This window comes from Equus asinus, chromosome 8 (genome assembly GCF_041296235.1).
Source record: "Equus asinus isolate D_3611 breed Donkey chromosome 8, EquAss-T2T_v2, whole genome shotgun sequence".
In the NCBI taxonomy this organism is placed as follows: Eukaryota; Metazoa; Chordata; class Mammalia; order Perissodactyla; family Equidae; genus Equus; species Equus asinus.
This window is the reverse complement of record NC_091797.1, coordinates 28,731,153-28,753,232: the sequence shown is the minus strand read 5'-3', so window position 1 is coordinate 28,753,232 and position 22,080 is coordinate 28,731,153. Positions and strand designations below refer to the sequence as shown.

Genomic DNA, 22,080 nt, shown 5'->3' with positions numbered 1-22,080 from the left:
AGTGAACATAGGGGTACATATGTCACTTTGGATTGTTGAATTCAAGTTGTTTAGATAAATACCCAGTAGTGGGATAGCTGGATTATATGGTATTTCTATTTTTAGTTTTTTGAGGAATCTCCATACTGTTTTCCATAGTGGCTGTGCCAGTTTGCATTCCCACCAGCAGTGTGTGAGGGTTCCTTCTCTCCACACCCTCTCCAACATTTGTTACTTTTAGTCTTAGTGATTATAGCCATTTTATCAAGTGTAAGGTGGTATCTTAGTGTAGTGATGTTGAACATCTTTTCATGTGTTTATTGGCCATCTGTATATCTGGAAAAATGTCTGTTCATATCCTCTGCCCATATTTTGATCAGGCTGTTTGTTTTTTTGTTGTTCAGTTGTGTGAGTTCCTTGTATATTATGGAGATTAACCCCTTGTCGGATATATCATTTGCAAATATTTTCTCCCACTTGGTGGGTTGTCTTTTTGTTTTGATCCTAGTTTCTTTTGCCTTGCAGAAGCTCTTTAGTCTGATGAATTCCCACTTATTTTTTCTTTCGTTTCCCTTGTCTGAGAAGACATAGTATTCAAAAAGATCCTTTTAAGTTCAGTGTCAAAGAGTGTGCTGGCTATATCATCTTCCAGGAGTTTAATGGTTTCAGAACTTATGTTCAAGTCTTTGATCCATTTTGAGTTTATTTTTGTGTATGGCCTGAGATAATGATCTACTTTCATTCTTTTGCATGTGGCTGTCCAGTTTTCCCAATACCATTTATTGAAGAGGCTATCTTTTCTGCATTGTATGTTCCTGGCACTTTTGTCAAAGATTAGCTGTGCATAGAAGCGTGGTTTTATTTCTGAGCTTTCAGTTCTGTTCCATGGATCTATGTGCCTGTGTGTGTGTGTGTGTGTGTGTGTGTGTGTAGCTCTACTTCTTTATCCATTTATTTATCAATGGAAACTTAGGTTGCATCTATGTCTTGGCTATTGTAAATAATGCTGCTGTGAACATAGGGATACAGATGTCTCTTCAACACAACTGTTTTTGTTTCCTTCGGATGTATACTGAGAAGTGGAATTGCTTGGTCATATAATAGTTCTATTTTTAAATTTTTGAGGAACCTCCATACTGTTTCCTATAGTGGCTGTCTCAATTTACATTCCCACCAACAACACACAATTGTTCCCCTTTCGCCACATCCTTGCCAACACCTGTTACATCTTTTTGATAATAGCCATTCTTCAATCTTTTTAAATTTATTGAGGCTTGCCTTGTTTCCCACCATATGGTCTATCCTTGAGAATGTTCTGTGCGCACTTGAGAAGAATGTGTATTCTGCTGTTTTTGGATGGAGTGTCCCGTATATGTCTATTAAGTCCAACTGGTCTAGCTTTTCATTTAATTCCACTGTTTCCTTGTTGATTTTCTGTCTGGATGATCTATCCATTGATGTGAGTGGAGTGTCGGGGTTCCCTAATATTATTGTGTTATTATTAATATCTCCTTTTAGTTTTTTTTAAAAAGATTTTATTTTTTTCCTTTTTCTTCCCAAAGCCCCCCCGGTACATAGTTGTATGTTCTTTGTTGTGGGTCCTTCTAGTTGTGGCATGTGGGACACTGCCTCAGCGTGGTTTGATGAGCAGTGCCATATCTGCACCCAGGATTCAAACCAACGAAACACTGGGCCACCTGCAGCGGAGCGCATGAACTTAACCACTCAGCCACGGGGCCAGCCCCTTCTTTTAGATTTTTTAATAGTTGCTTTATGTACTTTGGTGCTCCTATGTTGGGTGCATAGATATTTATGTGTTATTTCTTCTTGATGAAATGTCCTTTGATCATTATATACTGCCCCTCTTTGTCTCTCTTTACCTGTCTTATCTTGAAGCCTACTTTGTCTAATATAAGTACTGCAGCACCTGCTTTCTTTGGTTGCCATTAGCTTGGAGTATCATCTCCCATCCCTTCACTCTGAGCCTGTGTTTGTCATTGGAGCTGAGATGTGCTTCCTGGAGGCAGTATATTGTTGCATCTTCTTCTTTAATCCATCTTGCCACTCTGTCTTTGTACTGGAGAATTCAATCCATTTACATTTAGGGTGATTATCGATATATGAGGGCTTAATGCTGCCATTTTGTCACTTATTTTCCAGTTCTCCTGCATTTCCTTTGTTTTTCGTCCTGCATATTTTGGCCTACCAATCGAGTTATGTAGTTTTTTATGTTGTGTTTCTTTGTTTTCTCCTTATTTATCATTTGTGTCTCTGTTCTGCTTTTTTGTTTAGTAGTTACCCTGAGGTTTGTATTCAAAATCACAAAGATAAGGTAGTCCCTTTTCTGATGACCTCTTATTTCCTTAGACTAAATTGACTCAGTCCCTTTCCTCGTCCCCTCCTATTTTTCTCATATCTTATTCCATCTTGTGTTATGAGTTTGTGGTTAAAATTACAATATTATCTTTGTTTTTGGGGTTTTCCTTCCCCTTGTCTTTAATGCTATACTTGAGTATGTGCTATCCTGCTCTGATTCTGTCTACCTATTTATCTCCTTGCTCCATGCTTTGTAACCCCTTTCTCCCTTTTTTTTTTTTTTCAGTTATGAGGGCTTTCTTGAGGATTTCTTGTAGGGGGGGTGTCTTGTGGCTATGAACTCCCTTAGCTTATGTTTGTCTGGGAAAGTTTTTATTTCTCCATCATATCTGAAGGATATTTTTGCTGGATAGAGTATTCTTGGCTGAAAGATTTGTCTTTCAAAGATTTGAATATGTCATTCCAGTCTCTCCTAGCCTGTAAGGTTTCTGCTGAGAAGTCCTCTGAAAGCCTGATAGGGTTCCTTTGTAGGTTATTTTCTTCTCCCTTGCTGCCCTTAGTATTTTTTCTTTGTCATTCACTTTGACCAGTTTCACTACTATATGCTTTGCAGTAAGTCTTTTTAGATTGACATATTCAGGAGATCAGATAGCCTCTTCCACATGGATTTCCATCTCCTTCCCCAGGTTTGGGAAGTTCTCTGCTATTATTTCTTTGGATAAGCTTTCTGCTCCATTCTCCTTTTCTTCTCCTTGAATACCTATAATTCTTATGTTGCATTTCCTAATTGAGTCAGATATTTCTCAGAGACTTTCTTCATTTCTTTTTAGTCTTAGTTCTCTCTCCTCCTCTATCTGGAACATTTCAACATGTCTATCTTTGATTATGCTGATACACTCCTCTATGGTGTCTGCTTGAGCATTCAGGGAATCCATATTTTGTTTTATTTCTTTCATTGTGTCGTTCATCTCTAATATTTCTGACTGATTCTTCTATATAGTTTCAATCTCTTTTGTGAAGTAGCTCCTGAACTTGTTGAATTGTTTCTCTACATTCTCTTTTAACTCTTTGAGTTTTTTTGATGACAGCTATTTTGAATTCTCTGTCACTTAGATTACATATTTCTGTGTCCTCAGGACCGATTTCTGGGAACTTGTCATTTTCTCTCTGGTCTGGAGATCTAAGATAATGTTTGATACTGCTAGAGGGAGTGGCTCTGTTTTTTTCTCATCCTGGCGTTATTTGGTCACAGTTACCACCTATTGCCACTGGGTGGGGGTCAGGAGCCAGGTATCCTGAGCCCTCTGCCTTCAGCCAAAATCCCAGGGACTGGAGCCATGCTGAGCGGGTGGGGGGAGGGGTGCTTTTCCTGCATACTCTTGGGGATTTCTGCCTCTGCTCTCCCTATCTGCTCTCCTGGGGTGTTAGCTTGATAAGGTCACCCCCCACGAAAGCTTTCACCCTGGTAGAGGGCTTCCCTCTAGGCTTCAAGGGCCCTCTGGATCCTTAATGTTCCCATGAATGAACATCCCCTCCCCCGTTTCTTCCCTCTCAGAGGCCACCTGTGTTCCTGGATCGCAGTCTTTAGAGGGGGGAGCGAAGTTTCCTCTTACCCTGTTCCACCTCCTCTGAGGGGGGCTCCAGCCTCTTCACCCTCTGTCATATGGCTGTGTGGGTCTCTCTGACGTTTTTTGTGTTGTGTTTGCATGTCCTCTGTTGGAGTATGAACGTCCTTTTCATCGTATGTTGGAGGGGAGAGATTACTGGGAAAGCTCACTCTGCCATGATGCTGACATCACTCCTGATGGTAGTCATTCTAACATGTGTGAGGTGATATCTCACCGTTTTGATTAGCATTTCCCTGATGATTGGTGATGCTGAGCACCTTTTCATGTACCTGTTGGCCATGTGCATCTTCTTTGGAAATATGTCTATTCAGATCCTCTGCCAAATTTTTAATTGGATTTTTTTGTTTCTTTGCTATTGAGTTCTTTATAAGTTTTTGATATTAACTGCTTATCAGATATATGATTTGCAATATTTTCTCTCATTCAGTAGGTTGCCTTTTCATTTTATTGATGGTTTCCTTTGCTGTGTGGAAGCTTTTTAGTTTGATGTAGTCCCACTTGTTTATTTTTGCTTTTGTTGCCTTTCTTTTAGTGTCAAATCCAAAAAAAAGTCATCGCCAAGACTGATGTCAAGGATCGTAGCATCTAGGTTTTCTACTAGGAATTTTGTGGTGATGTCAGGTCTTACATTCAAGTCTTTAATCCATTTTGAGTGAATTTCTGTGTAGGGTATATGTTTATGGTTCAGTTTTATTCTTTTGCATGTGGCTGTCCAGTATTCCAAAGCCATTTATTGAAGACAGTATCATTTTCTCATTGACTACATATGCATGTGTTTATTTATGGGCTTTCTATTCTTTTTCTTTTCTTGAGGTATAATTGGCATATAACATATTATTGGTTTCAGTTGCACAACAGAATGATTCGATATTTGTATACACTGTGAAATGATTAGCACAATAAGTCTAGTTAACATCCATCACCATACATAGTAACAAAAAAAGTTTTTTTCTTGTGATAAGAACTTTCAAGATCAGTTCTCTTAGCAATTTGCAAATATGCAATACAGTGTTATTAACTATAGTTCACATGCTGTACATTACATTCCCATGACATAAATTTATAACTGGAAGTTCGTACCTTTTGACCCCCTTCACCTATTTTGTCTACCTCCATCCCCCACCTCTGGCAACCACCAATCTGTTCTCTGTATCTATGAGCTTGTTTGCTTGTTTGTTTTTTAAAGATTCCACACATAAGTAAGATCATGTGGTTTTTGTCTTTCTCTGTTTGACTTATTTCACTTAGCATAATGCCCTTAAGGTCCATTCATGTTGTCACAAATGGCAAAATTTCATTCTTCTTTTATGACTGAAATAATATTCCATTGTAAATACATACCACATTTTCTTTATCCATTCATCCATTGATGGATACAGGTTTTTTCCATATCTTGGCTATTGTAAGTAATGCTGCAATGAACATGAGGGTGCATATATCTTTTTGAGTTAGTGTTTTCATTTTCTTCAGATAAATACCTAGGAGTAGAATTGCTGGATCATATGGTAGTACTATTTGTAATTTTTTGAGGAATCTCCAATTGTTTCCATAGTGGCTGCACCAATTTACATTCCCACCAAGAGTGCACAAAAGTTCCCTTTTCTCTACATCCTAACCAACACTTATTCCTTGTCTTTTTGATGATAGTCATACTAACAGATGTGAAGTGATATCTCATTTTGGTTTTGATTTGCATTTCTCTGATGATCAATCATGTTGAACACCTTTTCATGTACATATTGGCCATTTGTATGTCTTCTTTGGAAAAATGTCTATTCAGTTCCTCTGCCCTTTTTTTTTTTTTTTTGCTTGAGTTGTCTGATTGCTTTAGATATTTTGCATATTAGCCCCTTATCAGATATATGATTTGCAAATATTTTCCTCCATTCAGTAAGTTGCCTTTTCATTTGTTGATCATTTCCTTTGCTATGCAGAAACTTTTAGTTTGATGTAGTCCCACTTGTCTATTTTTGCTTTTGTTGCCTTTGTTTTTAGTGTCAAAATAAAAAAAATCACCAAGACCCATGTCAAGGAGCTTATGTTTTCCTCTAGGAGTTTTATGGTTTCACATCTTATATTCAAGTCTTTAATGCATTTTGAGTTAATTTTTGTGTATGGTGTAAGATAGTTGTCCAGTTTCAATTTTTTGCCCATGACCATCCCAGCACCATTATTGAAGAGACTATCCTTTCCTCATTGTGTATGCTTGGCTTCTTTGTTGTAAATTAATTGTCTATATACGTGTGGGTTTATTTCTGGGCTCTCTTTTCTGTTCTATTGATCTATGTGTATGTTTTTATGTGTATGTTTTTATACTATTTTGATTACTATAGCTTTCAATGTAGTTTTAAGTAGGAAGCAAGATGCCTCCAGCTTTATTGTTCTTTCTCAAGATTGCTTTAGTTATTCAAGGTTTTTTGTGGTTCCATACAAATATTAGGATTGTTTGTTCTATTTCTGTGAAAAATGCCAGTGGAAGTTTGATAGAGATTATATTGACTCTGTAGATTGCTTTTGGTAGTATGGACATTTTAACAATATTAATTCTTCCAGTCCATGAGCATGGAATATCTTTCCATTTATTTGTGTCATCTTCAATTTCATTCATCAATATCTCTCTTTTTTTTTAATTTTATTTTTTTCCTTTTTCTCCTCAAAGCCCCCTGGTACATAGTTGTATATTCTTCGTTGTGGGTCCTTCTAGTCGTGGCATGTGGGATGCTGCCTCAGCATGGTTTGATGAGCAGTGCCATGTCCGCGCTCAGGATTCGAACCAACGAAACACTGGGCCGCCTGCAGCGGAGTGCGCAAACTTAACCACTTGGCCACAGGGCCAGCCCCACATTCATCAATATCTTATAGTTTTCAGTGCACTGGTCTTTTATCTAGGTTAAATTCATTCCTAGGTATTTTTTTCTTTTTTTGCACAATTGTAAACGAGATTGTTTTCTTAATTTCTCTTTCTGATAGTTCAGTATTAATGTATAGAAATCAACCGATTTTTGTATATTGATTTTGTATCTTGTAATTTTACCGAATTCATTTCTTAGTTCCAATATTTTTTCAGTGGAGTCTTTAAGGTTTTCTAAATAGAGACAATTTGACATCTTCCTTTCCAATTCTGATGCTTTTTATTTATTTTTCTTGCTTGATTGGTCTGGCTAGAACTTCTAGTACTATGTTGAATGGGAGTGGTGAGAGTGGGCACCTTTGTCTTGTTCCTGATCTTAGAGGAAGAGCTTTTGGTTTTTCATTGAGTATGATGTTAGCTGTGGGCTTGTCTTATGGCTTTTATTATGTTGAGATACGTTCCTTCTATACCTAGTTTGCTGAGTTTTTATTATGAATGGATGTTGAATTTTTTGAAATGCTTTTTCTGCATCTATTGAGATGATTATATGACTTCTTTCATTCTATTAATGTGATGTATCACATTGATTGATTTGTTAAACCATCCTTTCATCTGTGGGATAAATTTCACTTGATCATTGTGAATGATCCTTTAATGAGCTGCTGAATTCAGTTTGCCAGTAGTTTACTGAGAATTTTTGCATCTATGTGAGGATATTGGCCTATAGCTTTCTTTTCTTGTAGTGTCCTTGTCTAGCTTTGGTATTGGAGTAATGCTGGCCTTGCAAGATGAATTTGAGAGTGTTCCCTCTTTGATTTTGGGGAAGATTTGAGAAGAAATGGCATTAATTCTTCTTTAAATGTTTGGTAAAGTTCACCAGTGAAGCCATCTGGTCTTGAACTTTTCTTCATTGGGCGATTTTTGATTGCTGATTCAATATCCTTACTAGTAATTGGTCTGTTCAGATTCTTTATTTCTTCCTGACTCAGTCTGGTAGGTTGTATGTTTCTAGGAACTCTTCCATTTCTTCTTGGTCCATTTTGTTGGTGTATAATTTTTCATAGTCGTCTCATGATTTTTGGTATTTCTATAGAATTGGTTGTCATGTGACCAATTTCACTTCTGCTTTTAATAATATGAGTCTTCTCTTTCTTTTTTAGTCTATCTAGCTAAAGACTTGTTAATTTGTTGATCTTTTCAAAGAACTAACTTTTTTGGTTTTGGTTTTTTTTTGGTATTGTTTTTCTATTTTCTATTTCATTTATCCCTGCTCTCATCTTTATTATTTCCTTCCTTCAGCCAGCTTTGGCTTTATTTGTTCTTCATTTTCTTGTTCTTTAAATTATAGAGTTAGGTTGTTGATTTGAGATCTTTTTTGTTTTGTAATGTAAGCATTTATGGCTCTAAATTTCCTCCTTAGTACCACTTTTGCTGTTTCCCATAAGTTTTGATATGTTGTTTTGGGTTTCATTCATTTCCCAGTATTTCTAATTTCTCTTATGATTTCTTCTTTAATCCATGAGTTGTTTAAAAGCGTGTTGTTTAACTTCCACAATTTTGTGAACTTTCCAGTTATCTTTATGTTATTGATTTCTAAATTTATCTTCTTTTGGCCAGAGAACATACTTTCTATGACATTTATCTTTTAAAATCCATTGAGACTTAATTTGTGGCCTAACATATGGTGTATCTTGGAAAATGTCTCATGTGCACTTGAGAATAATGTATATCATGTTGTTGGGTGGTATTCTATATATGTCTGTTAGATCTAGTTGTTTTATTGTGTTAAGTTCTCAGTTTCCTTATTTATCTTCTGTCTGGTTGTTCTAGTCATTCTTGTGAGTGGGATATTGATGTCTCCAGCTGTTATTGTAGAAATGTCTATTTTTCCCTTCAATTCTGTCCATTTTTGCTTTATATATTTTGATGGCCTGTCATGAGGTGCATAAATATTATAATTGTTCTATCTTCTTGCTGTGTTGAAACTTTTATTAATATATAACCTCCTTTTTTGTCTCGTAACCTTTTTTGATTTAAAGTCTATCTGATATTAGTATAACTACTCTTTCTCTCTTTTGATTACTATTTACGTGGAACATATTTTTCCATCGTTTTACTCTCAACCTATTTGTCTTTGGATCTCAAGTGAGTCTCTTGTAGGCAGCATATAGTTGGATCATGTGTTTTCATCCATTCTGCCAATCTGTCTTTTGATTGGAGAGTTTGCATTTTTTTATTTTTTTTTTTGAGGCGGATTAGCCCTGAGCTAACATTCATGCCCATCTTCCTCTACTTTATATGTGGGACACCTGCCACAGCATGGCTTGCCAAGTGGTGCCATGTCTGCACCTGGGATCCGAACTGGTGAACTCCGGGCTGCTGAAGCAGAACGTGTGAACTTAACCGCTGTGCCAGTGGGCCGGCCCCTCCATTTACATTTAAAGTAATTCCTGATAAGGAGAGACTTACTTCTGTCATTGTGCTGTTTGTTTTCTACGTGCTCTATAGCTTTTTTTGTCCCTCATTTCCTGCATGCCTGTCTTTTTTTGTGTTTAGTTGGTTTTTTTTGGTAATGAAATGTTTACATTCCTGCTTATTTCCTTTTTTTGTGTATTCTATAGCTATATTCTTTTTGGTTACCCTGGGGATTATATTTAAGATAAAGTTATAATATTCTAATTTGAATTTATAGCAGCTTAACTTTAAAAACATACAAAACCGGCTCCTTTACGGCTCCATCTCTACCCTTTCAGTTGTTGATGTCATAAAATTACATCTTTATAAATTGTGTGCCCAAATCCATAAGGTAATCATTCTTTTAAATGCATTAGTCTCCTAAATTATGCAGAAAACAAGATCTGGAGGTACAAACCAAAGTTACAGTAATATAAACTTTACATTAATTGTTTTTTCCTTTAAATGTCAGTCTTAAATCATGTAGAAGACAGAAAGTGCCATTACAAATGCTTGTTACAATAATACTAGCTCTTACTAATGCCCAGGTATTTACCTTTATTGAAATCTTTATTTCTCCATATGGCTTTGAGGTATGGTCTAGTGTCCTTTCATTTTACCTTGCAGGACTCCCTTGAACATTTCTTGCAAGGTAGGTCTTAGTGGTCATGAACTCCCTCAGTTTTTGTTTATATGGGAATATCTTAATTTCTTCCTCACTGTTGAAAGAGAGTTTTGTTAGACAAAGGACTCTTTGTTGACTTTTTTGGGGGAGCACTTTGGATAACTGGCCCACTGTCCTTTGGCCTTCAAATTTTCTGCTGAGAAATCTGTAGATAATCTTTTCCAGACTCCCTTGTATGTGATGATGTGATTCTCTCTTGCTGCTTTCAAGATCTGTTCTTTGTCTTTGGCTTTTTGAAAGTTTGATTATAATGTGTCTAGGTGTGGGTCTATTTGAGTTCATCTGACTTGGAATTCATTGAGCTTCTTGGGTGTTTCTGTTTCTGTGTTTCATCAAATTTTCAGCCTTTATTTCTTCTAATATTCTCTTTGCCTCTTTCTCTCATCTTCTGGGACTCCCATAATGTGTATGTTCCACTTGATGGTGTCCTACACGTCTCTTAGGCCCTGTTTGATTTTCTTCGATCTTTCTTTCTATTCCTTGCCTTGATAATTTCTATTGTCCTATCTTAAAATTCGCTAATTCTTTCTTCTGCCTGCTTAAATCTACCTTTGAATCTGTCTAGTGAATGTTTCATTTCAGTTATTGTGCTTTTCATCTCCAGAATTTTTTTGGTTTCCTTTCTGTCTATTTTATTTGCACACAGTGTTCTTGACTTACTTCATATCTTCCTTTAGTTCTTCAAGCATCTTTAAGACTGCATCTGCCATTAAATCTTTTTCAGGACAGATTCTGTTGAATTTTTTTTTTCCTTTGGATGGGCCATACTTGCCTGTTTCTTTGTATGCCTTGTGAGTTTTTTGTTGAATGCTGGCCATTTGAATCTAGTAATGTGTTAACTCTGGATATCAGATTCTCCCACTTCCCCAGAGTTTGCTGTTGTTTTTTTTTTTTTCATCGTTGTACACTTTCTCTGTGTTGAGGATCAGCCTGAGGTGTAAACTTAGTATCTTCTCAGCTCTTCTCTGAGCCTTTCCTTGGGCGTGTGTGGTCACTTTCTAATTTTCTCCATATATATAATTGTCTTTGAATGTCTTAGTCTTTAATGTGCGGCTTCCAAAAGGGGAAAATGTGAAAAAGGGAGAGGGCAAAAAGGTCGCTGACCCTTAAGCGCCCCTGAAAGTTACTTCAGCCAAAGTAGGAGTGGCTTGCCACAAAGGGGAGAGGTGAAACAATGGCTGCCTGCCTCTTTGTCTGCACTTTAGTGATCAGAAGCAGCAATCAGTAATCAGAGCACAGATCTCCAATATTCAGGGGAGAGTCCTTTTTGCTGACCCTAGCTCCCACAAGCTGTGTGCAAGCTGCTCCAGAACTTGCAGAGCTACCTGCAGTGCCGCTGGTGGTGCTGAGTGGGTAGCTACTATTGTGTTAATAGCTGAAATTGACCAAAATTGACTGCAATTTACCATCCCTGCCTTCTCCTGGAAGTTGCAGGGCCTCAACAGAGTCCAGAGTTCCAAAATGGTTACAGCAAATAGATTCTGCCAGTATAATTGTTGTCTAGTTGGGGAGAGAGATTCCTGGCATTCTCTACACTGTCATCTTCCCAAAAGCCTCCTCCAGTTCACATTTGATCTGTTTAAGCTGATGAACTCTGAGTTATGGAAATAGATTTAAGATTAATGTGACCTGAAGGCCACAGACCCATTTTGCAGTTATGCCCCCCTCAAGTCAAGTTACTGTTGGTTCATCACTTCAAGGAATTCAAGACCAAAATCAGGTTGCAGGGACTGCTAGAAAACCATGTGATTCTGGCCTCCATATCTCAAGATAAGTAACAGGAATGGAAGGACCACTGAGATAGACATGCAAGGCTGCCTTATGAGAAAGGAGAGGAAGCCAATTTATTAAGCATCTACTATGTACTAGATTGGGGGTGGTGATGAGTAAATGAATGTATGAGTTCCTGGACCCCTCAGTGGGAGGGGGGTCATATGAATTTGCTAACTGTATGTTCCAGCTGGTGTCATCTTTAGAAAGACTTTGGTATCTGCAAAGGGCAAGAGTATACACATGGGTTTAAGTTTTTAGACTTAAAAGATTAGGAGTTCTCAGTGTGGCAGCATGGTTGTAAGCAGACATCAAATCAGTTAGTAACTAGAATTAATCATCATATGCCCAGATGCTAATCATTAGCCACTTGTTCTTCTCACCTTATTTCCTTGGTCAGAAACTTTCAAGAAGGTAACTTTAAAGCCAAGTCATAATGCCTCTAGAAAGGAGTTCTCTTATGAAAACACATTATCCAAAGCAGACCCAGGCCAGAAATATTTAATACCTCAAGAAAGGCTTAGACACTTGGTATATTTGTAACATGTCAACTAAGCCAGGTTTGAAATACATGCCCCAGAATTCCTTCCTTGCATAGTTTTGGATTAGTAAGGACCACATGATCTTGTGTGCGATTCAGAAGGTGGAAAGAAGGCAACAGCTGTTACCAATGTCACCTCACTCCAGTGGGACTCTGACCCATGACTGGAGGAGCTCCGAGGAGGTCCATACCCACAATCTGTCCCTTCCTCGGAGGATTCTTTCTTGCTCAGCATCGTGGATTTGAAAACGAAACTGAAGCTGAATATTCAACAGCACAACCTTTATTCAATGGCCAAGGAATGGAGAAGCAGGAACTAAGTTCACAGATCAACTTCTCAGCTCTTGGGGTGATCAAGCAGCTGTTGTAAGGGGTCAAGGTAATGAAGGGGAGGGATGTTAATACAGGGAACTGGGCAGTCTTTTCTGGGAAAGGGGGTTGCCGCCCATCTTTGGTCCTTATGTGGTTTGTTCTGGTTGTTGTCACGGCAGTTGTAAACTATCATGGCGCTGCTGGGTGTGTTATGGAGCATAACGTATTACAATGAGCATATAATGAGCTGGGCGGTGGGGGGGGGGGCGAGTCTATGTAAGGTCAAGTTGACTGCCATGTTGCCTTCAACTGGTTCTGACCTATGTCTCAGCCATCTTCTCCTTCCTCTCTTTGTGGTTTCCTGTAAGCTAAAGGTAATATGTTAGGCTTGTTCTGAGCAGGTTGTGGTTAATATCTTATTGGTCTGGGGGCTTGGGTAACACAATTACATTCTTTGTATATTTGGAAGGTCAGTGGAAAGAGGGTTTAAGTGCCTGGCACATAGTAAGCTCTCAATAAATAGCAGTTATGACCAGTTTTAGTCTGTGGATGCAGGACAGCTTTTCCTATGCACAGTTCTTAGTGGCTGATACCTGCCCTACCCTCGTCAATGCCTGGCAGATCACTTAAGATTTTACTACTTGCCTTTGATTATGTTAGAAAAGGTGGGGTCCTCTCAAGCATGGATTTTAAGTGTCTGCTCAAAATGAGCAGAGTGTAGAGGAAAACATTTTACTTTTTCTTGTTCCAACTAGATTCTAAGGTGGTGGGTGGTAAGAATCTATTATCTAGTTAAAAGGATCTGAAAAAACTAAGAACTCAAACACTGCAATTCCTTAACCCAGAGCATGCTTTAAAAAACAAAACATGCCTGCCCTGTACATACTGGTAAATTTCCCATATTATTTTTACTCCAGAGTAGAATATGAAGCCTATGGCTCTGCTGCCATCTCAATTCCACCAAATGCTTGCGGATTTTAAGGAACTACCAGCATATCATTCCATGTACCAAGAGAACCATGCTTTAAACTAGATCTATTTTGGAACTGTCTAAGGGCATCAGGTCACCTGGATGACTGTGGGCCGGGCACCTCACCATTCTGGGTCCTCCCCGTTCTAGATTCACCAAGGTCCTCAGGGATTCCCCGCATTATGGATTATGCTCGAGTTGTCCCATCTATAGGTAGCAGTTAGTTCCAACAAGATGCTATCAAAGGTCTTCTTGGGAGTTGCATTCAGTGACGTCCCTTTTTGGCAATGTATTATTAAGGCCACACACACAGATTATGTATGATTACAGATCCAGAGATAATTTATGCAAACAGCACAGTCAAAATTATTGTGCCTTCTCTATATCCTTTAGGAGAAAAAAATCTGAAAAAAAGCACTGAGGGTCCCCATAAACTTTTTGAAGCTGTTAGAGAATGTGCTTTTGTGTACACTTTTGTCAGTCACTGCTATTCAAATGCATAAGTAGCCTGTTGACAGAAATAATATACAGCTAGGCTGGGGAATTCTGAGTTTGGAATTTTGACTAATTAGCTCAAATTCAGTGCATTTTGTCACCAATGTTGGTGACAGTCTCCCAGGGATGCCAGTCTCAGAGAATATGTTCTAACACACCATGCTGAAAGAGGAGCTCAAAGCGCTGCTAAAAAGGCCAAATAAGAGGCCAGCTCCGTGGCCGAGTGGTTAAGTTCCCGCGCTCCGCTTTGGTGGCCCAGGGTTTCACCAGTTCGGATCCTGGCGCGGACATGGCACTGCTCATCAAGCCACACTGAGGTGGCGTCCCACACATGCCACAACTAGAAGGACCCACAACTTAAAACTATACAACTATGTACTGGGGGGGATTTGGGGAAGAAAAAACAGACAAAAAAAAAAAAGATTGGCAACAGCTGTTAGCTCAGGTGCCAATCTTTGAAAAAAAAAAAAAAGGCCACATAAGCATGGACAAAGCTCCTGATGCTTCTCATGCTGTGGAGTGGGTGCAGGCTGCCTCGGGTTACCCAGCTCACAGACTTACAGCCGGGAAACTTTCTCTGGCTCATCTTCAATATCCCCAGTGCAAACATTATTTGCTTAGAAAAACTGCAAATAAAAGGGAATTATTTCATTTCCAAGTAACTTAGCAGCAAAAGGGGAGGAATATAATTCAAATCCAGAGATGAAGCAAGGAATTCAGGGGAAATTAAAGGTGCCTGGAGCCTGCGTTGACCTGTCTGCAGACCTTGGTGGTGCTACCAGAGCAAGGTGGCCACCTCTCCAGCCCCTGCCCCATGCCCCCTTTCTTTTGCGGTGTCACTCAGGATTTGCAGTATATGTGACCACATCTTCTTAAGCCTTCGGAGTACGTAATCATGAATATCTGACAAAATATGCTACTCAAGAAAGAGGAAATGCATTTTAACACAGAACATTACCTGATGTGCTTATTTATATTTTACATATTTATTAAAGGGCACAATTAAATCTCTTCATTTCCCCAATTGAACCTACCTTACAACCAGTTAAAATGGTGGAATATCCACTGGTTAATGAAAAAACAAAATCCTCTTGCTTTTCTCATTATTTGGTTAATTTGAACAAAGATGCATCATTCCACTGCCTTTAGCCCGAGGTTGATTTCAAGTTGTGCATTAGAGCGAGGAGCAGGACACTATTGTTTCTTGCCAATGTTCTGACATCTCATTTCTTCAGCTTGGCCCCCACCAGTTTTCAAACCAAAACCACCTTTCCTGAAGACTAAGTAAGCAAAACCAAGAACAAGGGGAAATCACATTTTGCTTTTTTGAATTTATTTAAGGAACACAAAGTGTATCTGAATGATTTTTTAAAAAAAACAATCTGTTTTAATTCATCATATGCTGCCTCACCACTCCAAATGCAGTCTAAAAGATGGTTCAAAGACATCTGCTGACTTCTAGACAAACTGTCTATGATTAGTGAATTTCATACAAGAATATGAAGTTTCTTTTTCTAGAGTGGTAAATGGTTTGCTGAGAACCATTCACTCCCTTTCCCCTCTCCTCCACACACTCCTGCCCATTCCCTCTGGTAACCCCTGACACACAGCTGGGAGACAGTTGGCTGGGACAATCTAATTTTTGGAAGTTTTTTTTGTTTGTTACCTACAAAAAGCTAATTGGTCTTTTTAGGATCAAATCTCAATGTTGTCCTCATTAGAGTCATGCTCTAGTCAACAGAGCTACAAATACTAAACTGTTTAGCAAATAAGCAAAATCAACTCTTGCTTTTCTTATTTCCTAGGTGAGACTGGGGCTTTTTGAAGAAATACCTCATGTAAAAACACAAAAAAGTGTAAATGGGAAATTGAAAGGATTTTAGTATCATTAAAAGAGAAACTCACAATTCAATTCCATTTGTCCTATTGAGAAGAAAACTAATATGAAAGGAAATGACTTTATTTTTAGGTTTTAATGTGGCTCCTACCAATGAAAGTGTTTTGTAAAAACCACCATAAAAATAAAAACTAATCTAAAATATAATTGCCAGTGTTATTTAGGATTTAAAAAAGTGAGATGTTCCAGGTTAAAGTGAATGTTTCCTTGGGTTGCCAAATGCATTCCTTGAGCGTTTCTTAGGCTGTGGGACTAGAAAGCCATTCAATCTCATTTACCCGTAAGGACTAAAATTCAACTACACATACATTTAAGACTTGCCCTAATTCAATGCCCAAGTACTGGAGATTTTAGGCTGGATGTACCTGCATGGGAAGCTGTTTTCAATTCTTTTTCACAACTCACACCAGAACAAAGAAGCTATCAGCGCAGAAGAAAGCTACCGCGAGTCACACCTGCAAGGAAAACCCTTAGTGTAGAAGAGCAACTACTTAATTTTTTCAACCCCACAAATTTGTTTTTTAAAATTAAGCACTTAGCAGTAAAAAGTCAAATTTTTTGCTTGATAGAGTGTAAATAAAGTTCCATAAACCAGTATACATATGTTGATGAGCCAGTAATTTAAAAAAAAAAAAAAAAAACTGCATGGATCCTAAATGGATATGTACATTAATCCACTCCAGGTCAAAGATAGTATAAGAACAAGTCTTAAATTCTTAATAGCAAGGGTTAGAATGGAAATAAGAAACTGAACAGTAGTAATGCTAGCAGGCACTACTGTACTCAACATTATTTCCTAAAAGGAAAAGCACAATTCTCATTGCTCTTTTCACATTTCAGCATCTTAGAACTTCATCCAAAACAGGGAAAGTGAATCCAGAAACCCTCTCTGCTCATTATCACTGCTCAAGAGCGTTTTAGGAATGACAGAATTCCTCCTGCAGGACAGGCTGGGTGTGGGAAGCCCACTCTCGCCAGGAGGCTGGCTTACTGAGGAGGGGCTTGCGGAGGCAGCTAAGTCAGCAAGCGAGCGGCTCTAAGGTTCTGGCTTTCAAGTCTGCGACGCTGCTATGGACCTGAGGGGCCATCAGACCCCTCTTACTGTGGGTTCTATGGGTTAAAAATGCAACACGTTGCAGTCATAGCACTTCAGTCATTTAAAAAACAGAACCTCAGCCTCCTTTCCCTGCCAAACTGCAGGAAAGGAGAAATTCATTAAGCATCAATTTTTACGTGTCTGCAGTGCTATTAAAGTTCAATCAAATGTAAAACCTAACAGCCAGCCCCAAATTGTTAGGATTATCTCAAGGGACCCTGAATTGGATATTCAAAGTTGACATAAACTGAAATGAGCTGGACTTAAGCTGTTGGCTCAACCTCTCCACACCAACAGTTGTCTCGGTTTTGTTCCACCTGGAGTGGTCCCACGCCACCCCTCAAAGAGAGCACTGGGCAGCAGCAGGGTGGCTGTTTTTTGGGAAGCTACTGGTTGCGTCATTTGCTTCCAGAATCACATAGACTATAACAAACTTTACATTAAACACTGTTCAGTCCTGAGTTGGGTGAAAGCCCACGGAGGGGGTGCCGAGTCCATTAGGACTCCGCCCTCCTTTGCGTGACGTCATACTCGGCCTTCGGCTTTCTCTTCTTCCATTGCTTGACTTTCTTTTTCGTTGCTGACCCCTTCTAAAGTCTTCTTGCTCATTGCTTTACTGGCCTCTTCCTGGGGAAGAAATAAGAAATCAAGAGGGTTGGAGAAAAAAGAAGTGCAATGTTCAACTAATTCCTGACTTCTGCAGACTGTGTCGGCTCTCAAACAAGGGGGCATCACAATGACTTTATTCAGGTTGCTGGCTGGGTAAGTCAGGGCTGTGCTGCCAACAGTCAGATGGAAGCTTTCACTTTCCTTTGGTGGCTATGTCTCTAGGGAATTTATTTTCCTCAGCGCTTGCACAGACATGATGGGTCCTCACTACTATGTGCCTTTGGTTAAGTTGAACAGCCCTATTCTACCTTTGGATCCAAACCAGTCTCAGATCAGATCAGATTTTCCCTATTCTTGTGCCTCTCAGGTTGTCTACCAGCCCCTGTGCCCTATGTTTAAACTTCTGAGAACAAAAACCAAAGGGCTAATAAGTCAGTTCTTGATCCACCTGAAGGCAAATGGGTTCTGCACGCACCTTTGCATCCTGCTCCGCAAACTTCTTGAACATGTTGGCATATATCCTGCGGTCCCGCTCGTTGTGCTCCTTAGCCTTTTTCTGGCACATGGAGATCTGCAGTCTTGCGGCCTTATTCTGGGGATTTACTTCCAACACCTTCTCAAAGTCGCCCTTGGCTGACTCAAACTCGTTCATGAGCAGCTGGGCTTCACCCCTCCTGTACAGGCCCTTCTCATTGGCACTGTCCAGTCCAAGGGCCTAGGAGCAGATGGTCTACATTTTAGAAAGGATGAACGTAACTTGTGGGAATTTTACGAAAGCTCTCTGGCCAAGGGGATTGGAAAAAGCCTATTGAAACGATGGGGCTCAAGGGAATTATACACTACTGATCAAAACATGAGTAACTACCCAAGTTAATTTATGTATTTAATGCAATTTCTATAAAGATCCCAAAGGGACTTGAGAGGGGGCTCTTGAAAGGAAGAAGTAAATAAATGCCCAAGAATGGCTGAGAGAATTTTGGAAAAATAAAACTAATGTGAGGGGACTTAACCTACCAGAGAAAAAGGTATACTATTAAACTACTGAAATTAATACAGTTTGATGACCAGTCCATGGACAAATAGGTCAGTGGAATGGAACAAAGCATTCAGAAACAGATTCATGTGTATGTATACAAGAAGTAATAACGAAAAAGGCCGTAATGTAAATCAGTGGGGAAAGGATTCTCTTTGCAATAAATGGGGGCGAGACAGTGGTTCTCCACTAGAAAATAATAGTTAAATTCTTACCTCATATGATAAACACAAAAATAAATTCTAGACTAAATATATTTACATGCAAAAAAAAGAGTCCATGAAAATATAATAGGGCTATATTTAAATTTTTTTTTTAAAGCAAACCTAGTTGGAGTAGGTTTTGTAAGTACCACAGAGTCACTTTTATAATCTGGTAGGGAAGACCTTTCTAACTAGAAAGGAAAAGACAAATCTGACTACATAAATATTAAAGCTTCATTTACAGAAAAAGGTATCATCAACAAAGTTAAAAGATGTAAAGGCAAGAACAGGGCCTTATTGTCAGACAAAGGGTTAAGCGGTAATATACAGACTGCCTCAATAAACAGAAAACAATCCACTCGAAGGATGTGAATGGGCAATCACAGAAGAAATACAAATGGCTAATAAGTAATGAAAAGATGTGCAATTTTTCATTAGTAACCAGAAATAAAAAGGAAAAGAATTTTCTGTTGCCAATAATATTGAGGAAAAAACCCACCTATGATATTCAATGATAATATATAATGTATTAAAATTTAGAATTTTAATGTATTAAAATAATCATGTCTTTTGACCCAGTATTTCCACTTCTAGAAATTTATCCTATAGAAACAAGCCCACAAGTATGCAAAGACAGACGCTATGTAATTTGTAGTGTCAAAAACCTGGAAACCTGCCAAAGGGGACTGGTTAAATAAACTATGATAGTTACATGATGGACTGATAAGATGCAGAAAGATGTCCTTGTTTTATAAAACTACATATCTAAAGCTATACATTCTCATTTAAAAAATATATACACATTATGTTTCTTGGAAAAACGGAAGGAATACATGTTAAATGAATGGTCTTGCGAGAGAAGGTTAATGGGAATTTTATGAATGGACTTTCACTTTCTTGTATGTTTCCATAATGTCTGAATTTTGAAAAACTTTATACTACTTCTATAATAAAAAAAGCGCAAAGTTTAAGAAACGTAATTAACAATAACATCCCTTTCTCAGGCAAAAATTTAGCATAATATGATAGGGAACATATTGATCAACAAAACTCAGAATCTTAAAACTCAAAAATAATCTTACAAAGAATTGTGAAATAGTTGTTTTTCCTCTCCCTTTATGTCTTATCTTTAAGATAGTCCAATTATTAGCTTTAACCTATAGTACAACACAGACTGTTCACTGTGAGATGAGATATCTGATGTAACAGTCAGCATCAGCTGGTGTATAAAACTATCAGAATCATGTATATGATAAACCACTGTCACAGAGCACTTGAGTACTAAAAGACCAATAACAGTATTAATGATATAAATGTAGGAAGGGAGAGGGCTGTAGATGCTTTCAAATTATTTATGTGTATTCTTTTTTTTTTTTTTTTAAAGATTTTTTATTTTTTCCTTTTTCTCCCCAAAGCCCCCTGTACATAGTTGTATATTCTTCGTTGTGGGTCCTTCTAGTTGTGGCATGTGGGACGCTGCCTCAGCGTGGTCTGATGAGCAGTGCCATGTCCACGCCCAGGATTCGAACCAACGAAACACTGGGCCGCCTGCAGCGGAGCGCGCGAGCTTAACCACTCGGCCACGGGGCCAGCCCCTATTTATGTGTATTCTTAATCAGTGAATAAACATTATAATAAAAAGTGACTAGCATACATCCTCTATACGAGCAGTTGCAGTCCGTTATATTAAAGTCCTGGAAGGCTAAAGTTAAATCTGTTCTTATTAAATTAAACTTGAGAACTTGTATGTCTAATCTGATACCAAATGCCCTAGATTTAAGGAAGGTCATGTGTGAAGATTGTTAAATTTTATCAAAATTTTCATTTATAATGCATTATTATAAACAGTTTAGGCATCAGAAAAGTCTAACTGTAATCTTTCTGAATTTCCCAATTCTGAGAAATGCTGAGAAATAAATAATCCCAAACAAATAAATACAACAAAGCAAAATGAAAAACCTTCCGACCATTGGCTGGGAGAAAGCAAAAGACTAACTATGAGGATGGAGAGAAGGGTGTGGATTGTCGAAAGTCCGTCTCACACATAGACACTCTACCTTATCGCAGCATTCGACGGCTTTGGTGTATTCTCTAAGCTTCAGGTAGCACATGGCCAGGTTCAGGAAGGCAGCGAGCAGGAACGATTCAGAAGCTTTAGATTCCTTTTCTGATAAGCCATATTCCATCTCCAACCAGGATACTATCTTTCCATACTGAATCACCGCCTGCATGTACTTGCCTCCCTAGGAGGAAAAAAGCTAGTAATTACGTGCTGTCCACGCCCTGGAGGGGGTCCAAAAGAAGACTAAGCTCAGCCGTCTCTGAGAAACCAAATCCTCAGAACGAAACCACCTGTCATACTAACCATGGTATTTCATCATTTCTTCTGTTCTCAGCAGGTGGCCACCCAGGCACCTTTCTCTATTCTTTCTGAAGTCCCAGTGATCTCTGAGCTGGTGCAGGACCCTGCTCCATATAATGCTGTTCTCCAGCATTTACCATCTCATCCTTTTCAGAGGGGCAGTTCTTTCGGCAGGAGAGCATCAAGGTTTTGGGTTACATTCTTTGGTGCTAATATTGATCAGACTTTCCAAAGGTCGGTGAGTAGTTTTAGACGATGTCACCGACTTACTTGAAGGGGAAGTTACTTTTCCCTTTTCTCTGACAATCGGCACTGCACAGTAGATACTACATTCTGGCAAGTGTCAATCCCAAACACCGCAAACCTTAGTTATCTAAACCAGGGGTTGGCAAACTTTTTCTGTAAAGGGGCAGATAATAAATACTTTAGGCTTTGCAGACCAAACAATCTGTGCTGCAACTCTGTCATTGGTAGTGCAAGAGCAGCTACAGACAATATACAAATAAATGAGTGTGGCTGTGTCCTGGTAGAACCTTACTTACAAAAACAGGCTCTTGTTTGCTGACAAGTGATCTATAGACAATGGGAATACACAGAGTTGAACAGTAGCATCCAACATTTATAACTATAAAACATAATGAGAAAAATCTCTCAATCATATTTTTGCTCTTTTACCTGATTAGTAGAATTCTAACAATCGTGAAAAACAATTGTATAATTAATTCATGAATTAATTATATATATGTTTTATATAAAAAATTATGGGGCTGACACAATATATTTACTGCCATTTTAGGATGAATTAAAGAAAGGAGTGATAGCTTGTAAATACACAAATAAAACGGGAGTACAGGTTAGGGATCTCCTCTGCAGGTGACC

At 38.5% G+C, this 22,080-nt stretch overlaps 1 protein-coding gene and 1 long non-coding RNA gene across 17 annotated transcripts in view; one reads left to right on the top strand and one right to left on the bottom strand.

Annotated features, from left to right (window-relative positions):
- The window catches only part of LOC123288283 (uncharacterized), a 138,003-nt gene that overhangs the window by 39,691 nt on the left and 76,232 nt on the right, over positions 1–22,080 (top strand). Inside the window, exon 3 of one of the 2 annotated variants that reach the window (XR_011505011.1) lies at positions 20,255–20,389. The exons of the other annotated variant lie outside the window; for it this stretch is intronic. This is a non-coding gene — a long non-coding RNA (uncharacterized lncRNA). Of the gene's footprint in view, positions 1–20,254; positions 20,390–22,080 lie in introns of those variants that run through there. 2 annotated transcript variants of the gene reach the window in all.
- Positions 15,313–22,080, bottom strand: part of FKBP5 (FKBP prolyl isomerase 5) — a 119,157-nt gene continuing 112,389 nt past the window's right edge. For all 15 annotated transcript variants that reach the window (XM_014830853.3, XM_070515024.1, XM_070515025.1 and 12 more), the window contains 3 exons: positions 20,897–21,082; positions 18,079–18,318; positions 15,313–17,621 (listed from right to left, as the gene is read on the bottom strand). In XM_014830853.3, coding sequence (XP_014686339.1) covers positions 17,520–17,621; positions 18,079–18,318; positions 20,897–21,082 — 528 coding nt within the window. In that variant the 3' untranslated portion in view covers positions 15,313–17,519. The remainder of the gene's footprint in view (positions 17,622–18,078; positions 18,319–20,896; positions 21,083–22,080) is intronic.